At 30.2% G+C, this 27,637-nt stretch overlaps 4 protein-coding genes across 7 annotated transcripts; 3 read left to right on the forward strand and 1 right to left on the reverse strand.

The window, feature by feature from the left end:
• Positions 1-894: 894 nt before the first annotated feature.
• LOC141525443 (uncharacterized) lies at positions 895-9,935 on the forward strand. Of its 2 annotated transcripts, XM_074239953.1 has the most exons (13): positions 895-3,736; positions 4,134-4,337; positions 4,494-4,618; positions 4,975-5,086; positions 5,786-5,931; positions 6,231-6,370; positions 6,683-6,854; positions 7,488-7,614; positions 8,194-8,277; positions 8,525-8,609; positions 8,678-8,775; positions 8,903-9,068; positions 9,367-9,935. In XM_074239953.1, exons 1-12 carry the CDS (start codon positions 1,030-1,032, stop codon positions 9,052-9,054), a joined length of 4,152 nt encoding a protein of 1,383 aa, XP_074096054.1. In that variant the 5' UTR covers positions 895-1,029; the 3' UTR covers positions 9,055-9,068; positions 9,367-9,935. The 2 variants fall into 2 exon arrangements, with proteins under 2 accessions (XP_074096054.1, XP_074096055.1); XM_074239954.1 differs by lacking the exon at positions 9,367-9,935 and having other exon boundaries at positions 8,903-9,070.
• A 1,297-nt stretch (positions 9,936-11,232) lies between these two features.
• On the reverse strand, positions 11,233-20,155 carry LOC141525444 (uncharacterized). Of its 2 annotated transcripts, XM_074239956.1 has the most exons (14): positions 20,040-20,155; positions 18,473-19,957; positions 17,873-18,076; positions 17,592-17,716; positions 17,123-17,234; positions 15,130-15,275; positions 14,492-14,631; positions 14,017-14,188; positions 13,260-13,386; positions 12,608-12,682; positions 12,274-12,358; positions 12,107-12,204; positions 11,814-11,979; positions 11,233-11,514 (listed from the first exon to the last, which is right to left on the reverse strand). In XM_074239956.1, the coding sequence occupies exons 2-13, from the start codon at positions 19,929-19,931 to the stop codon at positions 11,828-11,830; spliced, it is 2,895 nt and encodes a 964-aa protein (XP_074096057.1). In that variant the 5' UTR covers positions 19,932-19,957; positions 20,040-20,155; the 3' UTR covers positions 11,233-11,514; positions 11,814-11,827. The 2 variants fall into 2 exon arrangements, with proteins under 2 accessions (XP_074096057.1, XP_074096056.1); XM_074239955.1 differs by having other exon boundaries at positions 18,473-20,109.
• A 269-nt stretch (positions 20,156-20,424) lies between these two features.
• On the forward strand, positions 20,425-24,433 carry LOC141525446 (uncharacterized). 2 transcript variants are annotated; one of them, XM_074239958.1, is made up of 6 exons: positions 20,425-20,767; positions 21,144-21,557; positions 22,207-22,413; positions 22,681-22,774; positions 23,028-23,234; positions 23,478-24,433. In XM_074239958.1, the coding sequence occupies exons 1-5, from the start codon at positions 20,660-20,662 to the stop codon at positions 23,084-23,086; spliced, it is 882 nt and encodes a 293-aa protein (XP_074096059.1). In that variant the 5' UTR covers positions 20,425-20,659; the 3' UTR covers positions 23,087-23,234; positions 23,478-24,433. The 2 variants fall into 2 exon arrangements, with proteins under 2 accessions (XP_074096059.1, XP_074096060.1); XM_074239959.1 differs by lacking the exon at positions 22,681-22,774.
• On the forward strand, positions 24,253-27,384 carry LOC141525445 (uncharacterized). The gene is made up of 5 exons (XM_074239957.1): positions 24,253-24,606; positions 24,782-24,934; positions 25,183-25,537; positions 25,849-26,118; positions 26,218-27,384. The coding sequence occupies exons 3-5, from the start codon at positions 25,487-25,489 to the stop codon at positions 26,989-26,991; spliced, it is 1,095 nt and encodes a 364-aa protein (XP_074096058.1). The 5' UTR covers positions 24,253-24,606; positions 24,782-24,934; positions 25,183-25,486; the 3' UTR covers positions 26,992-27,384.
• Positions 27,385-27,637: the final 253 nt, after the last annotated feature.

Here is a 27,637-nt window from a genome sequence, read left to right on the forward strand (position 1 = left end):
TCTGAAAAAAAAATAATTGACAGTATTGTTTTGTTTTTTCAGAAAAATCAGTAATTAAATTTTTTGTGTTGATGTATTAACTGATTTTAAATTTTACTTTTTTTTATTATTTCATCTGACTATTATTTTTATAACTTATCAAAGATTAATATATATTATTATATAAAAATTGTTAACTTTTTTATATAAATATTACTTATTAAAAAATACTTATTTTCATAAAATAATCATTGTTATTTTTTTTTAAATAAATAAAATTAATAACTATAATATTACACCTAACGTACATTAAACTTTTCAAATTTTTCAGCGCATGCGTGTCTCATACTGTTTTCGCGGTTCACAAAACTTGCGTTGTTGCCATAGCTTTATTAACGTATCCCTTCCTCGGCTAAAGTCTGGTAAATTTTTCATTACTTATTAATAAATATTTGTGAAACTGTGTGGTAATTATCAATGAAATTATTTTTAAAAAATTGTTTAGTTGTTAGTTAACGTTACTCTAGTTTTTTAAAAAGATTCTAAGAAAAGTTTCTGAGATATAAAAATGTTTGTAGGTAAACTTTTGGATATCCCGTATACCGTAATGTATAAGAGCGTTCAAAACTCAAACTTTGAAATTAAATATCTCTGAAACTAGATGGTCAAAAATTTTCAAATTGCGCCAATCGATGCAGAATTATATGAACATTAATCTGCCAAAATTTTTAAAAAATCTTAAGAAAATGACTCTGGCGAGGGTACTACCTTGATATAAAAAATTATCAACGCACCTTTCTCCCTTATGTTGGTACTGCGATAACAGAAACGTAAAGTTAATTCTTTTCTTTACCACTGGTGGCGCCACTGAAAAACAACCAATCATTGTCAGTGGTAGTAGAAATCTATGTATGAACTTGGCTGTGCATTTATAACCACTAAGAAAGCGTAAAACACATAAAAATTGTTTAATTATCTGAAGTATTTTATTAGCGGTGTCTATTGAAAAATAATTGAATATAAGTAAAAGAATAATAGGAAGCCGATATTATGGATTACCGCCAAGTGCCTCCGGTGATGGAAGATACTCCTCAAAAGCCGAAGCAAGCGTCACATTCTATCCCCCCTGGCGCAAATGTACCAGTAGATTATCATCCGGGTGATGAAAGTTTTTTGTCAGCCGACACATCAAATATATCTATGAAAATACCGGATGAGAAATCAATTCCCGCGCATCAAGTCTTGACACCGTTGAAAGAAAATGTCGCCATTTTGTGCGAGAATAGTCCATCGATGGACTTGTTAATTCGCCGCATGAATCGCCTAGGATTGATGACTCCAGTTGATGCAATTAAATCCAGAAGATCTGCTCTTTTGCTCAACAAGAGTATTACGAGTCAAGATGCCGTCCAGCAAGAATCCACTCATCAAACTCCCAGAAGAACTTTATTTGATGAGTCAGTTTCTGAGGAAAAATCTCAGTCACCAATAGAAATTGAAAATGATTTGCTAAGTATTGTTCTTGAGCGAACTCATACTCATTGCAAACGATTGTCTGATCAGTTTTCTATTTCAGAATCATTTTTACCAACAGATTTAATTCCCTGGGAATCCTCGACGGAGCATGAAACCAGTCAGATACCCGAGGATCAGGATGTTAGTAGTTCACTTGAAATTGATTCGAAAGCCGAAGAGGAGTCAGAAAATCCTCAGGTTGACATCAAAGTAAATAAATTTGATGTTGATGAAGGTAAAAATGTTGAAGAATGCAAGATGACAAGTACACCAGCAGAGTCAGCGTCAACTCAACTCCAGTGTCTTCAACTAGCAGAAAATAATCAGCTTAACGAGAGTTTAGTCTATGTATCTCAAGTATTTTTGTGTTTACAGCTCTCAAACAAGCATGCTGCAAAAAAACAAGCCACCCGCGGTCAAGAATCTAAAGCTGAGAAAGTCGAGGACCCATCCAAAGACAACATGGGAGAAGATATACTACAAAAAGCGATAGACGAGAAAATGGGGGCTTTATTGAAGAAAGAACAAGTGACCTTGGTTCGAAACAGCTTTTTGAAAAGTTTTCATAATGAGTGCGCTAAAATCACTGATGCATGGGATGAGAAGTCTCAGAATTTGTCGTATGAAGTTGATAAAACAGACAACGAGCCGGCGATGGATTCTGACGATAAAATGAAAGTCCAGAGTAACTTGGCAGAGCAAGATTCAACTGCAAAAGAAGAAATAAAAGTTCAGGAGGACTTAAGTAAAGAACATTCAACTTCCTTTTCGCTGATGAGCTTCGAAAGTCCTGGAGCGTCGTCAAAAATAAGCTCTGGAGAAGTTAAAGATTTACAATCCGTGTCATCGAGGTCGAGTTATTCGGACGAATCGCTGGCTTGCGAACCTAAGTCTGATCATTCAGAAATTTCCAGTGTCTCAGCCAACTTGGAAAGTCCAAAGTCTTTGAAAAGCAGAGATTTCTCTTCTATGTCATCGTTACCATCGAGCATTTCCAACGAGTCGGTTGCTGGAACAGTTGCATCTGAAGCTCGAGACAATTCTAGTCTTCTAGTAAACATCGGAAGCCCAGCGCGGCCAACAAGTTTAATTGATAGCAAAAATGCATCTTGTTTGTCTCACTCGCAATTAGGCAGCTCCAATTTAAGAAAATCTGTTTCGAACTTACATAGTTCAAGTATCTACGACATTCAAGGTTCTAGTGAAGGTCCGGAGTTGTCAGAATTGGCTTCAGCAATGGAATCTGATCGCAGCAGGAATTCAAGAACTTCTTCGAGCGACGTCAACAAGTCTTCTGCTCAATCTTGTCATCCAGACACCCCAGCCATTGAATTTAATAAATTTTCTCCGTCGAAAACTTTTGAGCAGTTTCGTACCAGGTCTCGTAGTGTTTCACCCAACAGGCGTTACAGCAACATGTTCACTACTGAGGGGCAAGATTATTCCAACATTGAACCGAAAAATCTTAATACCTTGGAGGAAGAAAGCCCGAGTCAATGTTCAACAGAGCGACCTTTAACCTACGATGATTATAAAAAAATTAATTATAATCCTGAAGGACTGTTGACTGTCGAAGATGACAAAGACAAGGATTCATCTAGCATGATTGTTGAAGTAAGTTCTGGCCCGACCAGTGTCAATGATCCCACCGAAGATTTTAGTATGGTTAATCAAACAGCTGAATTAGAAGCTTGTGAAGCTTCTATGACTGGATTAGTTAAGACCGAGGGGGAAATTCAATTAGTTGATATTCAAGATAAATCAGAAGATATAGGAAATACTACCATTGAGCTGAATGATTCCGTGGAATGCATCAGCGAAATACCAGCTACTGATGCCGAAATACTTTCTGGCGCAGAGAAATGTAATTCAACTATCCAGTTAGACGATACACAAGAAATCAAAGAATCTTTGGTAGACACTTCTGTCATGCAGGGTTCAGGATCTGAGTTGATGGATAAAACTACATTCTACGATGCGTTGGAGTCGTTAAACTCTTCGTCAATCGAGGAAACACCTTGTGTTTCAAAGCCAGTTGAAACTGTCAAGTCTCCAATGACCCCAAAGTCCAAAAAAAAATCCGAAAGTTTGTTCCGAAAAATGATAGAAAGATCACCGTATTTAAAGTCAAAGCCCATTGCCTCCTCAAGTAAAGTTGAAGATTTGAGCGACAGTACCATTGTAACCGAGGAAGAACATTCTCGAGAGATCAAACGTATAAGAGATGCGCGACAAATGCCAGGTAAATATAATTTTATTGTTTAAAATTCTCAATTTTATTTAATGCTTATATTTATTTCTAGCTGGTATGTTGGTTTAAAAGTAGCTTTGTTGTGTTATTAGACGGTAATTAAGGTCTTATTACCTGCTCGTACAATTCTTCCTATTACTTTGTAATTGCTTAATACTTTCTCTTCCGGTTTTCTGGTAATTGCCAGGTAGAAAATCTGTAGGGTCAATAGATAATAGTTTCTTGGCAAGCAGAAATTAAGTATTGCTGGAACTAGCTTGATGACGAAGCATAAATTAACTCTTGGCAACAATACCTTTGAAAATAATGTTACCTGAAAGTTGGGAGTTTACGGGATAAACATTGATTAAAATTAAATTAAATTCTAATTATTGAATTTTGTTTACAGAGGTGCCAAGTCCACCCTCGCATAGACTGACAGTAACAGAGGTCGTCGATGCAGAGACAGGAAAGCCTCGACTAGATGTCCTCAAGAACCACTTCATTCTCGAAGGTAGAATCGATGAAGAAGCAGCATTGCGTATCATCAATGATGGCGCTACTCTTCTACGAGCCGAGGAAACAATGATGACAGTTGAGGCTCCAGTTACTAGTGAGTCATTTTTTTCATTTTCTTGTAATTTTTAATCGTAAAACAGATAATTGATGGATGGCACGGTGTGAGAAAGAATCGGAGTAAAAACCTTGCTAATAATTTTTAATTTTAATAAATATTAATTTTAATAATTTTTTTGTTGTTCAATTGCAGTTTGTGGTGATATTCATGGACAATTCTACGATCTTATGAAATTATTCGAGGTTGGAGGTGACCCCGAAACTATCAACTACCTCTTTCTAGGTGACTACGTAGATAGGGGTTACTTTGGTATCGAGGTGAGTTTATTATATTCTAAATTAATTCTCATCCGGGCTAATATCACTAACTATCTATGAACATATTGTATTTTCTGTATTTTTTTCCATTTAAACTTTTTATGCTTCAATACTTGCATGCCTTTTTGTAAAAAAATAATTTGCCTCCTATCACCAGTTCAGACTACTTCTATCATTATACTATAAAATATTTTCAGTGTTAAAAAAAAATTATTTTTTCAATATAACTCTACGATCCAAAATATATAATGAATATAAGCTGATTTTTCTCGTAAAAAGAAAGTTTTTAAAAAAACTTGTCTCAATATCATTTTCCATTATATTGATCTTAATTTAATTTAATTAATTTATTTTAGTGCGTATTGTATCTATGGGCACTGAAGTTGTGCTATCCAACCAAAATGTTCCTACTCAGAGGTAACCATGAGTGCCGGCATCTCACGGAATGTTTCACATTCAAGCGAGAATGTAAGTTTGTATGTTTAAATATTAGTAATGTTCGGAATAAGTTGAGATATTCAAGCTTTTCTGTCATACCTGGTTCCATCCTCATTCCCAGTTCTGGCTTATCTGATTTATATCGAGAATTTCACGTCTTTGACGTTAAATGAAAGTAACTATTCACAAATCTAATTCTGATTTGCTATAAAAATTTTCTAAAGCCGCTGGTAATTTTTTTTTTTTTTTTTTTTACAATGAAACTTTCAGTTATGCATAAACGGGGATACAATTATTGACTTCCCATGTTTTTTTTTTATTACGTACATATATCTATAATTACTTAGTTTTTAAACAGTTTTTTAAAACGGAGATTGTTAACAATTTTTCTACTCCAATCACTCTACTCACATCAATAGTATTAGTTATTAATGTATACTTCTATTTAAATTATTTTCATTCTATGTTTGAAAGTTAATTCAAAATACAATTTTTATTAAACTTAAATTTCCTGTCTATACAACTCTTGAGTATTGACTATTTTGAGTGTTAAACCCATCATTAATGTTAAATATCAGCCAGCTTAAATAATAAGATTCAATCATGATTTTTGATTATTCTAATATTTAATTATCTTTGAATTTTCTTAATGACCATTCATCCTTCCGCTTCATCAGTAATTTGTATGCTAGAAATTTTACGACAAACTAACATATTTTATTGTTTCAGGCCTTGTAAAGTACTCGGAGGAAGTATACAATTCGTGTATGAATGCATTCGACTGTTTACCACTAGCAGCCCTGGTAAACAAACAGTTTCTGTGCGTTCACGGCGGCCTATCACCACAAATCCTGGTCTTAGAAGACTTCCGATGGGTAACGCTTTAATATACACATTAATACACCAAAAGATTAATTCCATTCTGATTACTAAGCATTTAACTTTTTTCAATATTCACCATTTTGGCTGTAAAAGTAAAAAATTCACCTTTTAATCAGTTATAAAAAAAAATCCAGTCTACGACTAGAATGATAGATAGTGAAAAAAAAATAGTTTTTACTTACTCTATTATTTTACTTAAGTTAATTAAAGTGTCTCAAGATTTTCTGGATCTAAACGATTTTTTACATTTTTAATATTTATAGCATATATTAATTTTTTTTTCTTTTTACAGTTGAACAGGTTCAGAGAGCCACCATCACATGGTCCGATGTGTGACTTACTTTGGTCAGATCCAACCGAAAACTTTGGTGATGAAAAGCATTCGGAACACTTTACACATAATAGCGTTCGGGGTTGTTCATTTTTTTACAGGTAATTTTATTATTTAATAAATATTGAAACATCAACTTTTATTTTTCTTATTAAAGAAAAATGATTTTTCACAATAAAATAAGTGATTTTATACTTAACTTATTTCTGTTAACTTCTCGAAATTTGAATTTGTAAATTGAAGCTTAAGGGAATTTAATTTTTTTTTAATCTAAATTTTGAAAATTGAAATTTAATTTTTTTTTTTTTTTTTTTTTTTTTTTTTTTTTTTACATGAAAACTCTAAAATTTGTCATTGCTTGTAATTATTAATCTTACATCACTGTAATTCATTAATGCTACTTTTATCAACAGCTATGCGGCGTGTTGTGATTTTCTGGAAAGGAACGGTCTTTTGAGTATCATAAGGGCGCACGAAGCACAGGACCGTGGTTATCGTATGTATCGTAAAGGCGAGAAGACAGGCTTCCCAACGCTCATAACTATCTTCAGTGCACCCAACTACCTCGATGTCTACAAAAATATGGTCACTTTTATTTGTATTTATTCCTCAATTCGTTTTATTATATTTTTATTCGAATGATAATCGTTAATCACTTCACACTGTCGTTTATTTCTGATTTTTTATTATTAACTTTAACTGCGTTAAATAAAAATCAAGCTAAATTATGAAGTTCAAAGTAAAAAATTAATTTTTTTTCCATTTATTCGTAAATGTGATTTGATTTTAAATATTCAAGAATAATTAATCAAAAAATGTTGATGTTTGCTTCTATCGCAAAGATGTTGAAATTAATTAACTAATAAGGAACTAATTTCTATTTTTTCATCGTACAACCAACTTCAGAATTATCTCATACATTTTACTATGAGATAAAATCTTTAAATTTTGAAATGAACAATTTAAAAATAAAAAGTTGGAAAAACAAATTCATAAATAGCTTTTTTATATTTTTCTTCTCAAATTTTTCTATATTTTCACAATTAACTTAATAATGACTAAAAAATTGTGGTTTTGAAAGAATAATAAGTCAGATTACAATGATTAGGAATCTTTGTAAGTGATTAATGGTGACAACGGAAAAAAAGACAAAATTTTAATTAGGTAAAGAAGTATAAAAGTGAAATATTATATTAATATATAACTTTTAATTTTCAGGGGTCTGTACTCAAGTACCAGAACGGCGTACTGAATGTCAGACAATTCAATTGCTCGCGACATCCATACTGGCTGTCAAATTTTATGGATGTGTTTACGTGGTCCTTGCCATTCGTTTGTGAAAGAGGTAATATAATGTTTTCAATAGCTATTCAGAAAATACAACTTTTGCAAATATATCTCCACTGTGTAATATATCGATACTGCTATTGTAATCCGTCGTATACCATAAAATTTGACAAAGTGACTTTTCTTGAAAAATAGAATTCTAACAATATCGTGCAAGTCGTTGTAAAAATTTAAAAGTCAAACAATTTGATAACTATTTTTAAATAAACAATTTTATTCTTAGGATTTTATTCTATTTAATTAATTTTAAAAAATGAACTAGTCTTACTTCACCGTTTGCTGTGAAATTTTCTAAATTTGGGATACGACGTAATAGGATTGCTGTATCGATAAGTAATTTATAACTTCTTACTTCAAAACTAAAAAATAAAAATCTCAGGAATAGTCCATTATAAATCCAGTTACAAAAAGTGGCCATTAAATAAAAAACATATTTTACTATTGGTTCCAGTTATACTCAACTGTTTTTTTTTTTTTTAATTCTAAAAATTAAATTTTTCACACTATTTCGAAAATCTAGAAATAGAGCAAGCAAACTATTACATTAAATAATATAATATGATTTTACTTTTTGCAGTTACTGAGATTCTAGTTAGTGTATTGAACATTTGCACAGATGACGAGCTCGCGAGTGACGGCGACGAAGCCTCCCTCGAAGAAGGTAAAACACGCCATGTCTTACTAACTCCTATTGTTCTTTATGTTTTTAAGGAAAAAAAAAATTAATTGAGTAAAAAAACAATGAGAAAAATAAGGACTCAATCATGAAATAGAATTGTTTGAATACTTACTAAATTTGTTTAAGCTAATTACTTTTCCTTATTTGTCATAAGATATTCTTATTTTCTTTTTATGGAAAAATTTTTTTTGTAATTATGGTTCACTGATTATTTTTTTTTTTGGTTTAGGCGCAGCCGCAAATTTACGCAGGGAAGTCGTCAGGAACAAGATAAGGGCGATTGCAAAAATGGCTCGAGTATTTTCCGTCCTCAGGTAAATTACTTATTTATTTTTATGAATGCTTTTTTTTTAAATATAGTAATAATAATAATATTTTTCAGAGAAGAGAACGAGACTGTTTTGAAGTTGAAAGGACTAACGCCCACAGGTTTCCTTCCTATGGGAGCACTGTCCGGTGGCAAACAGTCTCTGGAAAACAGTAGGATAAAAATTTTAATTAAACAGAACACTTAATAAATAATTATCTTGACAATTTACCTGGATTAAAAATATCATGTATGTATGTGAGCAGACAGGATAAATAATTGTGATGAAATATTTTACAGTGCTCAAAAGTTGGGAAAACCTATCGTTCGACGAAGTTAAGCGTTTGGACGCTATTAACGAGCGAATGCCGCCGCTTAAGAACGTACCGCCTACGCCAGTAGATGAGGAAAAGCCTGCCGCTGTTCCTACTGAGAAGAAAGAAGAGTCGTAAACTTCTTGCTAGAGGTTAGCTAAATTTATTATAATTTTATCTAAAAATTATTTGTTGATTTGATGTACGGATATTTTTATTTATTTTTATTAATTATTTCAATCAATAAATCTCAATTATTTAATAATGAGAAATTTATTTTAAGTTTAATCATTAATAATTTTTAAACAGAATGAAAATTCAAAATTTGAATTTCATGTTGAGATAAATTTCAATTTTTTATGAAAAATTATTAATTAGTTTTTTATTATTCTGAAATAATTGATATTTTCTGTAATTAAATTTTAAATTAATATAAATTTATAATTTTAGGTAAAAACTAGGAGTTTTAAATTCTGGACTTCTCGAAATATCATCGATGCTGTTGGAATAAGTCAAATCTGATATTACCCTGAATAAACACTGGGAAAAATAAAAATCCGAAAATGATATAAATGAAAACAATATTAAAAAGAGAAAAACACATGAATGAGGAAATATTCAGGATATGTTATAATTTATCACAAAAAATCTGAGGAGTTATTATCATCAATATTTACTTTTTTTTTAAACATATACGTATAAGGATCTTTTTTATTTTGATTATTATGTCTTCTTGATATTTTTTAAGCATATGGAACAATTATGGAAATTTATTGCGTTTCATTTTAATGAAAATGTTTATATTTTTTTTTACTTTGAAATAACAATTTTTATTCAAGTTGTTGTTTACAAGTATTATCTTCTTTAATTTTTTGCATTTTCTATTAAAAATGGAATGTGATATTTTCTTTTGCGTATCAATAATTTTAATTTTCTCAAAAACATCTGTAAAAAATTTTATTGTGTAAGTTGTTCTATTTAATCATCACACTCTGAATTAAAATAAAAATAACGAATTATTTTAAATTTATTTTTTTTTTTTAATAAATTGATAAAATAGTTGTTATTTGTCTATAAAATTTATAGTATAAATTATAAAATGTGTATTTATTTACTTGATGTGCGTCTTTGTGTACTTGAAATTTTTTCACGTCCTAGCTAGTACATATAGACGGATTTCACGAATTTAATAAAAAATAAAATATTCTGCAACCACGAACACCAAATGACATTAAAGTTAGCTGTCACTTGACAATTTTTTAATTTTTTTTAACAAATAAATTTCTTCTAAAAAAATTATTTTTAAAAAATTTCATTTTTAGTTTTTTAAAATTAAAACAAAAAATTTTTTTTTGTCATAATTTATTTGTTACAAAAATTCTTAAAATTATTAAATATCTGCCAAATTAATTTTCATGACGACCAAGTACATTCCAAAATTTTTTTTTTAATTTTTAAATTTACGACAAAATTTTTTTTTAATTTCCGAAAATTATATACAATCATATCGGTTACTGGGATTTTTTTTTTTTTATTTCACGTTTTTTTGTGAAGGAAAAGAAATTTTTTTTGACGTGATAACGTTTGATATAAATTGATGAACACCGACAGCACGCGTGAGAAAGTGTCACGTTCCGTCTGAGTCTAAGCGCGCTAGTGAAAGCGCGCAATAAGCGATAGAGAGACACGATCGGCCGAAGCGTTGGTTTGCGACACATATCTTTCTTCTCGCGTGACGTCAGAGCTAGCAGTTCGAATATTATTCTATAACTAATTGTTCGTGATTGTATTAAAACAAATTACTTGAATTAAAATTGCAAAAACTGTAAATAATATTTAAAAATTAAAAATTAATTTTTTAAACCAGTTTTAAAAAAATTTATGTCAAATTATTATTGATAATATTAATTATAAATAAATAAATTAATCATAAAAATACTTATCGACAAATATCGTGGTTGCTTAGATTATCCAGTATAAAATAAATTATAAAACAGGTGTTCAATTTTTATACACGTATTAATTCGTCATTTTTTTTTTTTATTTTTTTATTCAGAATTTGATGATTAAATAGAAAAACTTACAAAATAAATTTTTTTACAGACGTTTTTGAGCAAATTGAAATTATTAAAACGCAAAAAAAATATCCCATTCCATTTTCAATAGAGAATGCAAAAAAATTAAAATAGATAATATTTGTAAACAACAACTTGAATAAAAATTGTTATTTCAAGTTAAAAAAAAATATAAACATTTTCATTAAAATGAAACACAATAAATTTCCATAATTGTTCCATATGCTTAAAAAATATCAAGAAGACATAATAATCAAAATAAAAAAGATCTTAATACGTATATGTTTAAAAAAAAAGTAAATATTGGTGATAATAACTACTCAGAATTTTTGTGATAAATTATATCATATCCTGAATATTTCCTCATCCATGTGTTTATCTCTTTTTAATATTATTTTAATTTAATTCATTTTCGGATTTTTATTTTTCACAGTGTTTATTCGGGGTAATATCAGATTTGACTTATTCCAACAGCATCGATGATATTTCGAGGAATCCAGAATTTAAAACTCCTAGTTTTTACCTAAAATTATAAATTTATATTAATTTAAAATGTAATTACAGAAAATACTAATTATTTCAGAATAATAAAAAACTAATTAATAATTTTTCATAAAAAAATTGAAATTTATCTCAACATAAAATTCAAATTTTGAATTTGCATTCTATTTAAAAATTGTTAATGATTAAACTTAAAATAAATTTCTCATTATTAAATAATTGAGATTTATTAATTGAAATAATAAACAAAAATAAATAAAAATATCCTTACATCAAATCAAAAAATAATTTTTAGATAAAATTATAATAAATTTAGCTAACCTCTAGCAAGAAGTTTACGACTCTTGTTTCTTCTTAGTAGCACCAGCGGCAGGCTTTTCCTCATCTGCTGGCGTAGGCGGTACGTCCTTAAACGGCGGCATTCGCTCGTTAATAGCGTCCAAACGCTTAACTTCGTCGAACGATAGGTTTTCCCAACTTTTGAGCACTGTAAAATATTTCATCACAATTATTTATCCTGTCTGCTCACATACATACATGATATTTTTAATCCAGGTAAATTGTCAAGATAATTATTTATTAAGTGTTCTGTTTAATTAAAATTTTTATCCTACTGTTTTCCAGAGACTGTTTGCCACCGGACAGTGCTCCCATAGGAAGGAAACCTGTGGGCGTTAGTCCTTTCAACTTCAAGACCATCTCATTCTCTTTTCTGAAAAATATTATTATTATTACTATATTTAAAAAAAAAAGCATTCGTAAAAATAAATAAGTAATTTACCTGAGGACGGAAAATACTCGAGCCATTTTTGCAATCGCCCTTATCTTGTTTTTGATGACTTCATTACGTGAATTTGCGGCTGCGTCTAAACCAAAAAAAAAAAAAAAATTATCAGTGAACCATAATTACAAAAACAATTTTCCATAAAAAAAAAATAAGAATATCTTATAACAAATAAGGAAAAGTTATTAGCATAAATAAATTTAGTAAGTATTCAAACAATTCTATTTCATGATTGAGTCCTTATTTTTCTGATTGTTTTTTACTCAATTAATTTTTTTTTCCTCAAAAACACCAAGAACAATAGAAGTTAGTAAGACAAGGCCTGTTTTACCTTCTTCGAGGGAGGCTTCACTCGCGAGCTCGTCATCTGTGCAAATGTTCAATACACCAACTAGAATCTCAGTAACTGCAAAAAGTAAAATCATATTATATTATTTAATGTAATTATTTGCTTGCTCTATTTCTAGATTTTCGAAATAGTGTGAAAAATTTAATTTTTAGAATTAAATAGAAAAAAAAGTTGAGTATATCTGGAACCAATAGTAAAATATGTTTTTAATTTAATGGCGACTTTTTGTAACTGGATTTATAATGGACTATTCCTGAGATTTTTATTTTTTAGTTTTGAAGTAAGAAGTTATAAATTACTTATCGATACAGCAATCCTATTACGTCGTATCCCAAATTTAGAAAATTTCACAGCAAATGGTGAAGTAAGACTAGTTCATTTTTTAAAATTAATTAAATAGAATAAAATCCTAAGAATAAAATTGTTTATTTAAAAATAGTTATCAAATTGTTTGACTTTTAAATTTTTACAACGACTTGCACGATATTGTTAGAATTCTATTTTTCAAAAAAAGTCACTTTGTCAAATTTTAAGGTATACGACGTATTAGAATGGCAGTATCGATATATTACACAGTGGAGATATATTTGCTAAAATTGTATTTTCTCAATAGCTATTGAAAACGTTCTATTACCTCTTTCACAAACGAATGGCAAGGACCACGTAAACACATCCAAAAAATTTGGCAGCCAGTATGGATGTGGCGAACAAAAGAATTGTCTGACATTCAGTACGCCGCCCTGGTATTTGATCACAGCCCCCTGAAAATTAAAAGTTATATATTAATATAATATTTTACTTTTATACTTCTTTTCCTAATTAAAATTTTCTCTTTTTTTCCGTTGTCACCATTAATCACTTACAAAGATTTCTAATCATTTTAATCTGATTTATTCTTTCAAAACCACAATTTTCTGATCATTATTAAGTTAATTGTGAAAATATAGAAAAATTTGAGAAGAAAAATATAAAAAAGCTATTTATGAATTTGTTTTTCCAACTTTTTATTTTTAAATTGTTCATTTCAAAATTTAAAGATTTTATCTCATAGTAAAATGTATGAGATAATTCTGAAGTTGGTTGTACAATGAAAAAATAGAAGTTAGTTCCTTATTAGTTAATTAATTTCAACATCTTTGCGATAAAAGCAAACATCAACATTTTTTGATTAATTATTCTTGAATATTTAAAATCAAATTACATCCACGAATAAATGGAAAAAAAATTAATTTTTTACTTTAAACTTCAGAATTTAGCTTGATTTTTATTTAACGCAGTTAAAGTTAATAATAAAAAATCAGAAATAAACGACAGTGTGAAGTGATTAACGATTATCATTCGAATAAAAATATAATAAAACGAATTGAGGAATAAATAAAAATAAAAGTGACCATATTTTTGTAGACATCGAGGTAGTTGGGTGCACTGAAGATAGTTAGGAGCGATGGGAAGTCTGTTCTCTCGTCGTTACGATACATACGATAACCAGCGTCCTGTGCTTCATGCGCCCTTATGATACATAAAAGATCGTTCTTTTTCAGAAAATCACAACACGCTGCATAGCTGTTGATAAAAGTAACAATAATGAATTACAGTGATGTAAGATTAATAATTACAAGCAATGACAAATTTTAGAGTTTTCATGTTAAAAAAAAAAAAAAAAAAAAAAAAAATTAAATTTGAATTTTCAAAATTTAGATAAAAAAAAATTAAATTCCCTTAAGCTTCAATTTGCAAATTTAAATTCCGAGAAGTTAACAGAAATAAGGTAAGTATAAAATCACTTATTTTAATGTGAAAAATCATTTTTCTTTAATAAGAAAAATAAAAGTTGATGTTTCAATATTTATTAAATAATAAAATTACCTGTAGGAATATGAACAACCCCGAACGCTATTATGTATAAAGTATTTCGAATGCTTTTCATTACCATAGTTTTCGGTTGGATCTGACCAAAGTAAATCACACATCGGACCATGTGATGGTGGCTCTCTGAACCTGTTCAACTGCAAAAAGAAAAAAATAAAATTATTATTAGTTATAAATATTACAAATAATTATTAACACTATTTCACACAATGAATAACATGTCAAATATATAGAGCTGATTCATATTACAGAGTTGGCACAATAGTTCAGTGTATCTTTATGGATCTAATATTAATTAATCTCTATTTATTCTTCCGTTGTATATTTTTAGAATTTTTATTTGCAAATCTTGACTCGGTTATGGAATAGTGTGTTAAGAACATAAAATTGTAATAGTTCTTAACACATTGATGCATAACAACATCCAACTTCCTTTTTATTTGTTTTGTGCCGAAGTTTTTTTAGGTTTTAAAAATAAATCATCCTAGTCGTAAAGTTGATTTTTTTTATAACTGATTAAAAGGTGAATTTTTTACTTTTACAGCCAAAACGGTGAATATTGAAAAAAGTTAAATGCTTAGTAATCAGAATGGAATTAATCTTTTGGTGTATTAATGTGTATATTAAAGCGTTACCCATCGGAAGTCTTCTAAGACCAGGATTTGTGGTGATAGGCCGCCGTGAACGCACAGAAACTGTTTGTTTACCAGGGCTGCTAGTGGTAAACAGTCGAATGCATTCATACACGCATTGTATACTTCCTCCGAGTACTTTACAAGGCCTGAAACAATAAAATATGTTAGTTTTTCGTAAAATTTCTAGCATACAAATTACTGATGAAGCGGAAGGATGAATGGTCATTAAGAAAATTCAAAGATAATTAAATATTAGAATAATCAAAAATCATGATTGAATCTTATTATTTAAGCTGGCTGATATTTAACATTAATGATGGGTTTAACACTCAAAATAGTCAATACTCAAGAGTTGTATAGACAGGAAATTTAAGTTTAATAAAAAATTGTATTTTGAATTAACTTTCAAACATAGAATGAAAATAATTTAAATAGAAGTATACATTAATAACTAATACTATTGATGTGAGTAGAGTGATTGGAGTAGAAAAATTGTTAACAATCTCCGTTTTAAAAAACTGTTTAAAAACTAAGTAATTATAGATATATGTACGTAATAAAAAAAAAACATGGGAAGTCAATAATTGTATCCCCGTTTATGCATAACTGAAAGTTTCATTGTAAAAAAAAAAAAAAAAAATTACCAGCGGCTTTAGAAAATTTTTATAGCAAATCAGAATTAGATTTGTGAATAGTTACTTTCATTTAACGTCAAAGACATGAAATTCTCGATATAAATCAGATAAGCCAGAACTGGGAATGAGGATGGAACCAGGTATGACAGAAAAGCTTGAATATCTCAACTTATTCCGAACATTACCCAGACAACATCCAAGTCAGAAGGATTTCTTAAAGATGTCTTTTCAAAAACTTCCTTGAGAACTCCAAATGTGACGTCTTAAAGACCTCATTTTTCGGAACTCTTAATTAAGAAGTCTTTAAGAAGGTTTTTTTTAAGTTCTATAAGACATCACAGATATGAGTTCTTTGAGAAGTCTTTTTTCCGACTTCGTAAGCAGTCAAAAAAATGAGCTGTTTAAGAAGTCTTATTTTTCGACTTTCCAAGACATTAAAAATATGAGCTCGTTAAGAGTTCTTTTTTTCTGACTTCGTAAGACATCAAGAATAGGAGCTCTTGAATAGGTTTTTTTTCTGATTATGTACGTCGTCAAAATATGGAACAGAAAAATTTTTTCACGTTATTGAAGAATTTTTAAAATGATAGAAAAATAAAAATAATCGCATTCGAGTAAACTCATTTCGCTGTGTATTTATTTTTGTATTATAAAAATATTATCATAAATAACAAAACGTTCAGTAATTCTACTTATTAAAAATTAAATCATTATCGATAATTAAATCGAAAGGTAATTTTTTTTATTTTTGGGTAGAAAAGTTGATATCAAGTTTTTTATCGTTGCTATAAGTCGTTTATAATCTTATGTGAACATAAGAGCTTATGTAGAAAAAAAAAATTTACTATCTCATTAGGAGCAGCTATAGCCAAGGCAGACCAGAGGGCACCACATCACTGAAGTTAAGCAGCATTAGTCATGGTAAATACTTGGATGGGTGACCGCTAGTAAATTCATATTCTAAGCTGCGAGCGATAGCATTTTTTTTTTTTTACTTCGAAGAAAATATATTTTAATATACTTGATTATTCTCAATTTAAGCTCTTTTTTATTATTAATTAGAATTAAAACCTGAAAATCACCCTCTATGAACTATTTTTTTCTGGAGTCAGAAAGGGCTCTTAATTCTGACTTCTTTAAGAACTCTTTTTTTGAAGTCAGAAAAAGAGCTCTTTAAGAACTCTCTCTATGAAGTCCTGATTCACTCTTTAGGTGGCGCATTGGACGTCCTCGAAACGTCTTGGAGACCTCATTTTGATCAAAATTCTGACGTCTAAATCTTAAATAAGAGTTCTTTAAGAACTGTAAAAGACGTCATATTGCTATCTGGGTACTAATATTTAAACATACAAACTTACATTCTCGCTTGAATGTAAAACATTCCGTGAGATGCCGGCACTCATGGTTACCTCTGAGTAGGAACATTTTGGTTGGATAGCACAACTTCAGTGCCCATAGATACAATACGCACTAAAATAAATTAATTAAATTAAATTAAGATCAATATAATGGAAAATGATATTGAGACAAGTTTTTTTAAAAACTTTCTTTTTACGAGAAAAATCAGCTTATATTCATTATATATTTTGGATCGTAGAGTTATATTGAAAAAATAATTTTTTTTTAACACTGAAAATATTTTATAGTATAATGATAGAAGTAGTCTGAACTGGTGATAGGAGGCAAATTATTTTTTTACAAAAAGGCATGCAAGTATTGAAGCATAAAAAGTTTAAATGGAAAAAAATACAGAAAATACAATATGTTCATAGATAGTTAGTGATATTAGCCCGGATGAGAATTAATTTAGAATATTAATAAACTCACCTCGATACCAAAGTAACCCCTATCTACGTAGTCACCTAGAAAGAGGTAGTTGATAGTTTCGGGGTCACCTCCAACCTCGAATAATTTCATAAGATCGTAGAATTGTCCATGAATATCACCACAAACTGCAATTGAACAACAAAAAAATTATTAAAATTAATATTTATTAAAATTAAAAATTATTAGCAAGGTTTTTACTCCGATTCTTTCTCACACCGTGCCATCCATCAATTATCTGTTTTACGATTAAAAATTACAAGAAAATGAAAAAAATGACTCACTAGTAACTGGAGCCTCAACTGTCATCATTGTTTCCTCGGCTCGTAGAAGAGTAGCGCCATCATTGATGATACGCAATGCTGCTTCTTCATCGATTCTACCTTCGAGAATGAAGTGGTTCTTGAGGACATCTAGTCGAGGCTTTCCTGTCTCTGCATCGACGACCTCTGTTACTGTCAGTCTATGCGAGGGTGGACTTGGCACCTCTGTAAACAAAATTCAATAATTAGAATTTAATTTAATTTTAATCAATGTTTATCCCGTAAACTCCCAACTTTCAGGTAACATTATTTTCAAAGGTATTGTTGCCAAGAGTTAATTTATGCTTCGTCATCAAGCTAGTTCCAGCAATACTTAATTTCTGCTTGCCAAGAAACTATTATCTATTGACCCTACAGATTTTCTACCTGGCAATTACCAGAAAACCGGAAGAGAAAGTATTAAGCAATTACAAAGTAATAGGAAGAATTGTACGAGCAGGTAATAAGACCTTAATTACCGTCTAATAACACAACAAAGCTACTTTTAACCAACATACCAGCTAGAAATAAATATAAGCATTAAATAAAATTGAGAATTTTAAACAATAAAATTATATTTACCTGGCATTTGTCGCGCATCTCTTATACGTTTGATCTCTCGAGAATGTTCTTCCTCGGTTACAATGGTACTGTCGCTCAAATCTTCAACTTTACTTGAGGAGGCAATGGGCTTTGACTTTAAATACGGTGATCTTTCTATCATTTTTCGGAACAAACTTTCGGATTTTTTTTTGGACTTTGGGGTCATTGGAGACTTGACAGTTTCAACTGGCTTTGAAACACAAGGTGTTTCCTCGATTGACAAAGAGTTTAATGGCTCCAACGCATCGTAGAATGTAGTTTTATCCATCGATTCAGATCCTGAAGCTTGCATGACAGAAGTGTCTACCAAAGAATCTTTGATTTCTTGTGTATCGTCTACCTGAATAGTTGAATCACATTTCTCTGCGCCAGCTATTTGATTAAGCATACTAAAATCTTCGGTGGGATCATTGATACTGATCGGGCCAGAATTTACTTCAACAATCATGCTAGACGAATCCTTGTTTTCGTCATCTTCGACAATGAACAGTCTTCCAGGATAATAATAAATTTTTTTATAATCATCGTAGGTAAGAGGTGGCTCTGTGAAACATTGATATGGGGTTTCTTCCTCAACGATATTAAGATTTCTCGGTGCAATGTTGGAATCATCTTGCCCCTCAGTTGTGAAAATGTTGCTGTAACGTCTGTCGGGTGAGACACTACGAGACCTGGTATGATACTGCTCAAAAATTCTCGTCGGAGAAAATTTATTAATTTCAATGGTTGGGGTGTCTGGATGATAAGATTGAGCAGAAGACTTGTTAACGCCGCTCGAAGAAGTTCTTGAATTCCTGCTGCGATTAGATTCTATTATTGAAGCCAATTCTGACAACTCCGGACCTTCACTAGAACCTTGAATGTCGTAGATACTTGAACTATGTAAGTTCGAAACAGATTTTCTTAAATTGGAGCTGCCTAATTGCGAGTGAGACAAACAAGATGCATTTTTGCTATCAATTAAACATGTTGGCCGCGGTGGGCTTCTGATCTTTCCTTGAAGACTAGAACTGTCTCGAGCTTCAGATGCAACTGTTCCAGCAACCGACTCGTTGGAAATGCTCGATGGTAACGATGACATAAAAGAGAAATCTCTGCTTTTCAAAAACTTTGGACTTTCCAAGTTGGCTGAGACGTCCGAATAACTTGACTTCGATGACACGGATTGTAAATCTTTAACTTCTCTAGAGCTTATTTTTGACGACGCTCCAGGACTTTCAAAGCTCATCGGCGAAAAGGAAGTTGAATGTTCTTTACTTAAGTCCTCCTGAACTTTTATTCCTTTTTTTGCAGTTGAATCTTGCTCTGCCAAGTTACTCTGGACTTTCATTTTATCGTCAGAATCCATCGCCGGCTTGTTGTCTGTTATAGAACGTGACGCTTGCTTCGGCTTTTGAGAAGTATCCTTCATAACCGGAGGCACTTGGCGGTGATCCATAATATCGGCTTCCTATTATTCTTTTACTTATATTCAATTATTTTTCAATAGATACTCCTAATAAATTACTTCAGATAATTAAACAATTTTTATGGTTTTTATGCTTACTTAGTGGTTGTGAATGCACAGCGAAGTTCATACATAGATTCCTACTACCACTGGAGGTGATGCGTCGGACCAGTGATAAGTGTGGCCAAATTGTGCTCTTTTCTTACCCCCACTTTGTAGGACACTCTCATCTGACTATATTGAAAGCGGTACAAAGTGGGGGTAAAAAAATCGCACGATCTGGCCACACTGGCGTCGGTTTCAGTGGGGTCACTAGTGATAAAGAAAAGAATTAACTTTACGTTCCTGTTATCGCAGTATGTACCAACATAAAAAATTAATAAATTGTAAATTTGTTGTTTTTTTACTTTATAAAGTCTTTTTTTTTACCTGATTATTTTAACATTTAATTTATATATATCTTGAATCAACTATTATAATTTAGATGGAAATCACGGAGGCTAGATATAAGGAGGACGATCGACATAGGTAAATGTACAGTTAGTGCGTCCGGAAAACTGAGGATAGATCATTTTCAAAAAGAAGCCGCTAGGGCGTCACTACGTTCGCTAATGTCCGGATCATGGCGTCCGTTTGTTATTGTTTATTAATAACACCAAATTGACATTCAGTTAGTTAATTAGTTTTTTAATTAATAATCAAAGTGATAATAGTTTAAAATGGTAAATAAATGTATAGTTGATGGGTGTTTGAGTGGCCGGATAAAAGATCGTAATAAAAAATTAAAATTAAATAGTCGAAACACGTCTTTATTTATTGTGCCACAGGTAATATAACCTAACTTAGTATTTTTGTAAGAAATAATTTTTATACTAATTAAATTTATATTAATTAAATGATTATAAAAAAATTTTACCTATAGAAATTAAAGGAAATTATAAGTGCTCTTTTTCAAAATATTTTTTTAAATAATTTATGTTACAAGAGTCCCAAAAATTTTTATATCAGTAGATTTTAGTATCATTTTTGATCAAATTAAAAAAGAAATTGTAAAAGGTATAACGTAATTTTTTTCTTCTTAGAATTAGTTTTAAAAAAATTGCATCGTTACCATTTTTTTGGAGCTAACGTTTTACTCAAAGTAACTTATCAAAATTATTTCCAAATATAACTTCATGTCAATTTTTTGTTTGTTTATTCAAGTGTCCAGACTTGTTAAAATTGTGGTACTGTGGATTAAAGCAAGATCTCACCCCAAAAAAAGATTATGTCTGTGAATTACATTTTAATGATCAAGATATTATTAAAACTGATAAAATATTATTGACTACTGGAATTTATGAAGAATTACCTCGAAAAAGATACTCGCTAAAGCCTGATGCTATTCCGACGTTGAATCCGAACCGTGTAAACAAAGCTTGCAACAATGAAAATAACGAAGCTCAGTATATGCAATGCCATTTATTAATTACAAATGACCATAAAACTAACTCACCACAAAACCAAGAACCAATAATTAGTAATGATCTCATAAACATAATTAATTGTGAGTCACCAAAACGCATTGACGTATTTGAAAATTTTGAAGAAAATGATAATTGTGAGAACGAAATGCAGGTAAGAAAAATTAAAATTTCGAATTATTACTCTGCAACTTAAGATAAAAGCACAAACAATTAGGAGGCCTAATTACTCTTGTTTGTTAGAATATTTATTTAAGTACTTGAGATATTGAGAAAGTGAAGCTCCCTGCCTTCGTGGAGCAAAAAAATAGTATACACTCTACGGGAAGTAAATAAAAAGCCTCAGATCACATATTTGTCAACCTCGGCTTCGCCTCGGCCGACAATTACATGTGATCTGAGACATTTCTTACTTTTCTTCCGTAGGTGTGTAATATACTATTATAAATAATAAGAAACATTCACTATAAAAATTATCAAGTTTACTCGAATTTATTATAGCAGTGTATGAGAGTTAAATTTGAAAAATATTGTTATAAAACAAATAGTCTTTCGAAAAGAAATTATTAATTATTTTTTTTTCATATTCACGTTCTTTTCTCTATTCAATTCTTTAAAACAAAAGTAAATGAAATAATTAAAGAATCATGTTATAAGATATTTCAATAAGTCAAACAATCTGAATTATGAATATGTTAAAAAAGTTAAGTCTTTAGACATGTCTCTTATATCGTCTCCTATAAATTTAGAACTATTATTACAAAAAAATAATCATTAATTTTTGTTTATTTAATCATTTCAAGCCACGTGAGTTATCTACTCCTGAATTACGTCTTGAGAAATGTTCTTTATTAACAATTATCAACGTGTTGAAATTCAATGCTTTGCCACAAAATTGGAGTTGGACAATAGATTTAGTTAATCCAAAAAATATAGTTTTATGTCATTTAGATAAAGTATCCATGAATTTAAAATTTCGTATAAAAATAAGTGAAGACTTCAATATATCAGTAAGAATTTTTAGATCTTGTAATTTATTTTTTCACAGTATAAACATAAAGTTCCGAACGTTGGTTGCTAACGAATGTTCAAATTTCTTCGAAGCGAACATTACACAGAAATATATCAGTTCTCAAAGTTATTTTCTCGATTTTTTTCGCGTATTTTTGAAGATTTTGATAGAATAGCTTTCAAGAATTTTGAAAATTCATAAGAATCTAATGTTCGAACGTCAGTTTTTTTTTTTGTGGTAATGTTAACATTATACTTTTGATTAGTTACTTAACTTGAAAACGCAAGAGTCGGTAGAATTCAATACCAATTTTTCCCAAATATCTGATTTTTGGGAGTTTTTGAAGGAATTGGAAAACTGTGAGTTATGTGAAGGGACTGGATTACTTTTCCATTTTTGGCTACGGACATTAATTTTTTGTTATTAATAAATTTAAAAAATTTGCTATCGATTTTCCATGTTTAAAAAATCGATTACCAAACTTAATAATTATTGTGTATCTTAAGTACGGAGCACATTAGTATACTCTACAATTGCCTAAAAATGATAATTCTAAGGTTTTTTATTACTTGTTAAATGAACTTTACTAGTATCATTTCTCATTAATAATAGATGTTCATCGGCGTGTTCTGGTGTGTCATTGCCTGACGAACAATATAAGAAACAAATGAATCTTTTTCGATGCTTTGCTTGTCGGCAATTGAGACGGAAATTGCAAATCGATCGTACAAAGTCAAACCCGACATTAAAAGTTCGTACACTGACTTGAAGTACCAGGAGAGCCTGAAAACTAAACAAATTCAGCGCCTCAAACGTAAAGTAGGTATTTACTTATTTATCGTTTCTTCATGTATACTTGATTATTTACAGGTTGTGAGTGTTTAAGATCAATATTCTTTTATTTTTTTCAATAAACTTAAAAGTTTGATACAATGCTCGTTACATTACATTATCATTTCGTCAATACGGTTTAGTTTGTGAATACAAATTTAATCAACTACAATCTGAGAACTTAAATTAAATCACCTGTAAATGCCTATTTAACTATTTAACCCTTTACAGAATGAATCACTCATCAAAATTATAGAAACGCAACGACTTAATTGTATGGCAATTAAAGATGAAGCTCTAAGAGCGGAAATTTCTATTTTGCCTCCCGTGCAACAACTAGCAATTCGTGCTTGTTTTAATGCAGTAAAAGCTAAAAATGCCAAACAACGAAGATATACGGTTGAGTGGGTTTATGAATGTTTGCTACTTGGTATAAAAAATGCTGCGGTATATGAACGACTCAGAGAACGTCAAATCCTCCCTCTTCCCTGCAAAGACACCCTTAACAAATATATCCAGAAGTTGGATAGCGCTTTTGGTTTCCCTAAAGCCATATTCGACACTCTTCGTATTAAAAGTTCACGTATGGAACCACATGAAAAACGGGGTATCCATGCACCATTCCTGTCACACTTTACTACTAACTGCAAATCTTAAAAATGCAAATCTTAAAAACGCAACCATTTTAACTATATCTAACAACTCTACTTAGCTATCGAGTATGATTATATTAACAAATCCGAGCGCATAAGTTTTTAGCTGAAAAAGTAATTCGTATTTGATATTTTTAAATAACTCTTTAAAAGCTTCATTAACTTTTAACAGTAGCTGGCTATTATTGTTAGACTACATCTGATTCACATTTATTTCATTCTAACAATTTTTTATTTTTTCTCCTAGGTACCTTTTTAATAGATGAAGTAGCTTTAAGTGAAGCCGTGAAGCTAAATCGGAGAACTATGCAGCTTGATGGTTTTGTAGACTTGGGGCACATACTCCGGAAAATTTAATCAACAGTCGGGCTGATCATGCCTTAGTCTTCATGTACCAACCTTTTCAGGGTAACTGGGTGCAAGTAGTTGGTAGCTTCCTGAGCAGAAATTCTGTCACGAGTGCCATTCTTCACAAATTACTCATTGAATGCATCGTATTACTGGAGAATGCTGGGTTTTATGTTGATGTCGTTACTTCTGATGCAGCTCAATGGAACAGAGGAGCATGGACACTTTTCGGTGTCAAAGATGGACAATGTAGCTGTGATCATCCATGCAATTTTGACCGCAGACTTTGGTTTATTTCGGATTTTCCACACTTAATAAAATGTTTCAGGAACAAAATTATGAAACGATTGTTTTTTTGGGTAAGCTTCTCTTATAATATGATTTTTAACACCAGTGTACTGTTATTCACGATTGAATTTTCAATTTAGTTAGCATTGGAATGAATATATTCATAGGTGACCTATTTAATTTTACAACTATCAAATTTTTCAATGATTGTATTTAATTATTTATGAAAATGTTATTTATTTTTAGACTCCAGATGGTTTTGTAAGAAAAAGTCATTAGGAAGCTTTATTATTGCATGAAATTTATCTGAAAGCCAATCTAAAAATAGCTTATCAACTAACTCCCCAGCATTTAAATCCAGAAGGATATCAAAAGATGAATGTCCCGTTGGCTTATCAGGTAATTATAATTATAAAGCTGCGAGAGTAAGTTAAAATGAATTTAAGATTATCATTAACATCGAGGTAACTGGCCTAATATTTATCTTTAATTTCTAACAATTCATATTATAAATAGCTGATTCAGTTAAAATAAATAATAAGATGTATTTATTCTTATTTTGATAAAAAATTAATTTTTATAAATTTTCAATCATAACAACTGCTTATCTAATTTTAATGAGAAAAATTAAAACTTTTTGTTTTTAGCTTTTTTCGAAAAATATACAAGTTGCAATGGCGACTTATAAGAACGCTACTCCTGAGCTCAGTGATTGCGATCCAACAGTGGTTTTTATTAAAAGAGTAAATGATTTAATTGAAGCCATGAGTTCACGTACTCCTTTGAATGCTTTACGTTTAAATGATAATTGTCCCCGAAAAAGGTAATTTTTAATATATACATTAGGTCTTTTGATAGCTTCATACAATTTTTTCGCAATAATAAAGCGAAAATTATAGTTCTAAACGGAGAACCATTGTCAACATAAAACCATCATTATACCATGTGTACATGATCACATATTATAACCAATATTGGAAAATATTTATAAAGTATATATATGTAAGTATATAACTATAAAAATAATTTAAGACACTCCAATCTTATCATGACATTATTCCTACTAATGTTTGCACATAATCCAGTCTCGCAAGTTTACTTACATTTTCAATATGAAACTTATTAAACGAAACTTCAAATGATAGTCAAATTCAATGAATTTGAGTTTATTAGTTGCGGAAGTTCCTAATCTTTATCATAGCTGATATTCTCTTGGACTATGTATCCTATTTTCTGAAACATGCATTTTTCTAGAGTAATTTCTACTACCATAAGATAGAGGATAAATAAGTAATGCTATTTATTTTTGCTAGGTAATAAGTGATTTTATTGATTATCTGAAGATTTGGGAAGCCAAAGCTAATGAAGAAAGAGAACTTTATAAAAAGAAGAAGAAAGGCAAAAAACAAAAATCAAAAAATGAAAATGAAGTTGATGATAAATTTTTTTTCGCAATTACTCCTAGTACTCTTACTGGATTAAAAATTACGTTACAGGCTACTTTAGAGCTAAGTGAATTTTTGCAAAAAGAATGTAATTTTGAGTACTTGATGACATCGCGGCTTAATCAAGATCAATTAGAAGTATGTATTAATCGTTGGATTTTTATCAAATGAATAATTAAAAATTGTTATAGTAAATATTCTTTTTTTTTTAATATTTGAATCTTATTTAATTTATAGAAGTTCTTCGGTATAATGCGGAGTGTTTGTCGTTGCAACGATCATCCGGATACAATCCTTTTCGGGCAAGTTTTTCGATTATTGTGTTCATATTCATTAGTCACGCCGCCGAAAGGGTCCAATGTCACAGCTGGTGAATTACTACAATCTTTAATGCAGTCCAAAGATTCTCTGGCTACAGCTAATGCATTAAAAAAAAATTGGCTGAATGAAATTGACGCTATTGTTGAAAATGGTATTTCTAGTAATAATTATTCGTCTAGTGATGATAATAATAATACATTTTCTCATCCAAATACCTCTGTGGCTAAAAAACCCTTTGAAAGCTTGTTAGACGAAGATAGTGATGACGATAATGATGATACTATACCGTCATTTATTAGAAAACCATTCGAAAGTTTATTAGACGAAGATAGTGAGGATGATATAGAGGACGATGATGATTTGTATCACGATAATCATTATCCGTTCGAAAATTTAACTGAGGTTGACGATTCTTCTACTGAAAACAACATTAATCATCATAATCAAAATAAAATTAATATTGATTCAAATGAAAACTTTTTACAAAGTGAAAATGATTGGGAAGGAAGTAATAGTTTTCGTGATGACCAGCATTACCATCATGATTATGATGTTGTTTCCACCAGTGATGGTATAGTTGCTTATATTGCTGGATATGTTGCGAGAAAATTTCAGCGAATGACTTCTTGCTGTGAATGTATTGAAACATTACGCTCTGCGAATTCCTCTGAACGTGATCGGGTCATATAATTAATGAGCAATGGTGGATTAATTTTTCCCAGTGAAAATTTATTCAGACTAATTAAAAAATTGGAACAAATAGTTTTAACCGTAGTTGGTACTAAAACTGTTAAAATAAATACTATGCACCAAGTGCTAGAGAAAATAGCAAAAGCTAAATGCCTCCCCATCCTAGGATGTGATGAACACAAAAAGGAGCTTACGGCTAAAATATTGAATAATTTTGTAATTATGAGAGGTAATTTTTAGCTAATCTTATCAACCGAACTCTTAACGAACGAAAGATGATGGCCAAGAAACATCGTAAAATTTCTAAACTAGCTTAACTTATTAAACTCTTCAGTAATATTCTACTTTCAACATATATACGCTTATTAATTAAGAATAAAATTACCTAAACTATTTGAATACTTTATTATTATTATTATTATTATTATTATTATTATTATTATTATTATTACTATTACTATTATTATTATCCCAATTCGCAACTAAAAATGAAATTTTAATGTTTTCTTTTGATAAATGTGATTGTACATTGCATTCCGCGTCATTTATTTAAAAACCTGACATTAGAGACACTTGCGCACTCTAGTGGTGAAAGATCTGTCCTCCAATTTTCGGACGCTTGTAATACATTACGATCGTCCTCCTT

The sequence above is a fragment of the Cotesia typhae genome, unplaced genomic scaffold (genome assembly GCF_013202065.1).
Source record: "Cotesia typhae breed Kobodo isofemale line unplaced genomic scaffold, CoteBio_Ctyphae contig_26, whole genome shotgun sequence".
Lineage (NCBI taxonomy): Eukaryota > Metazoa > Arthropoda > Insecta > Hymenoptera > Braconidae > Cotesia > Cotesia typhae.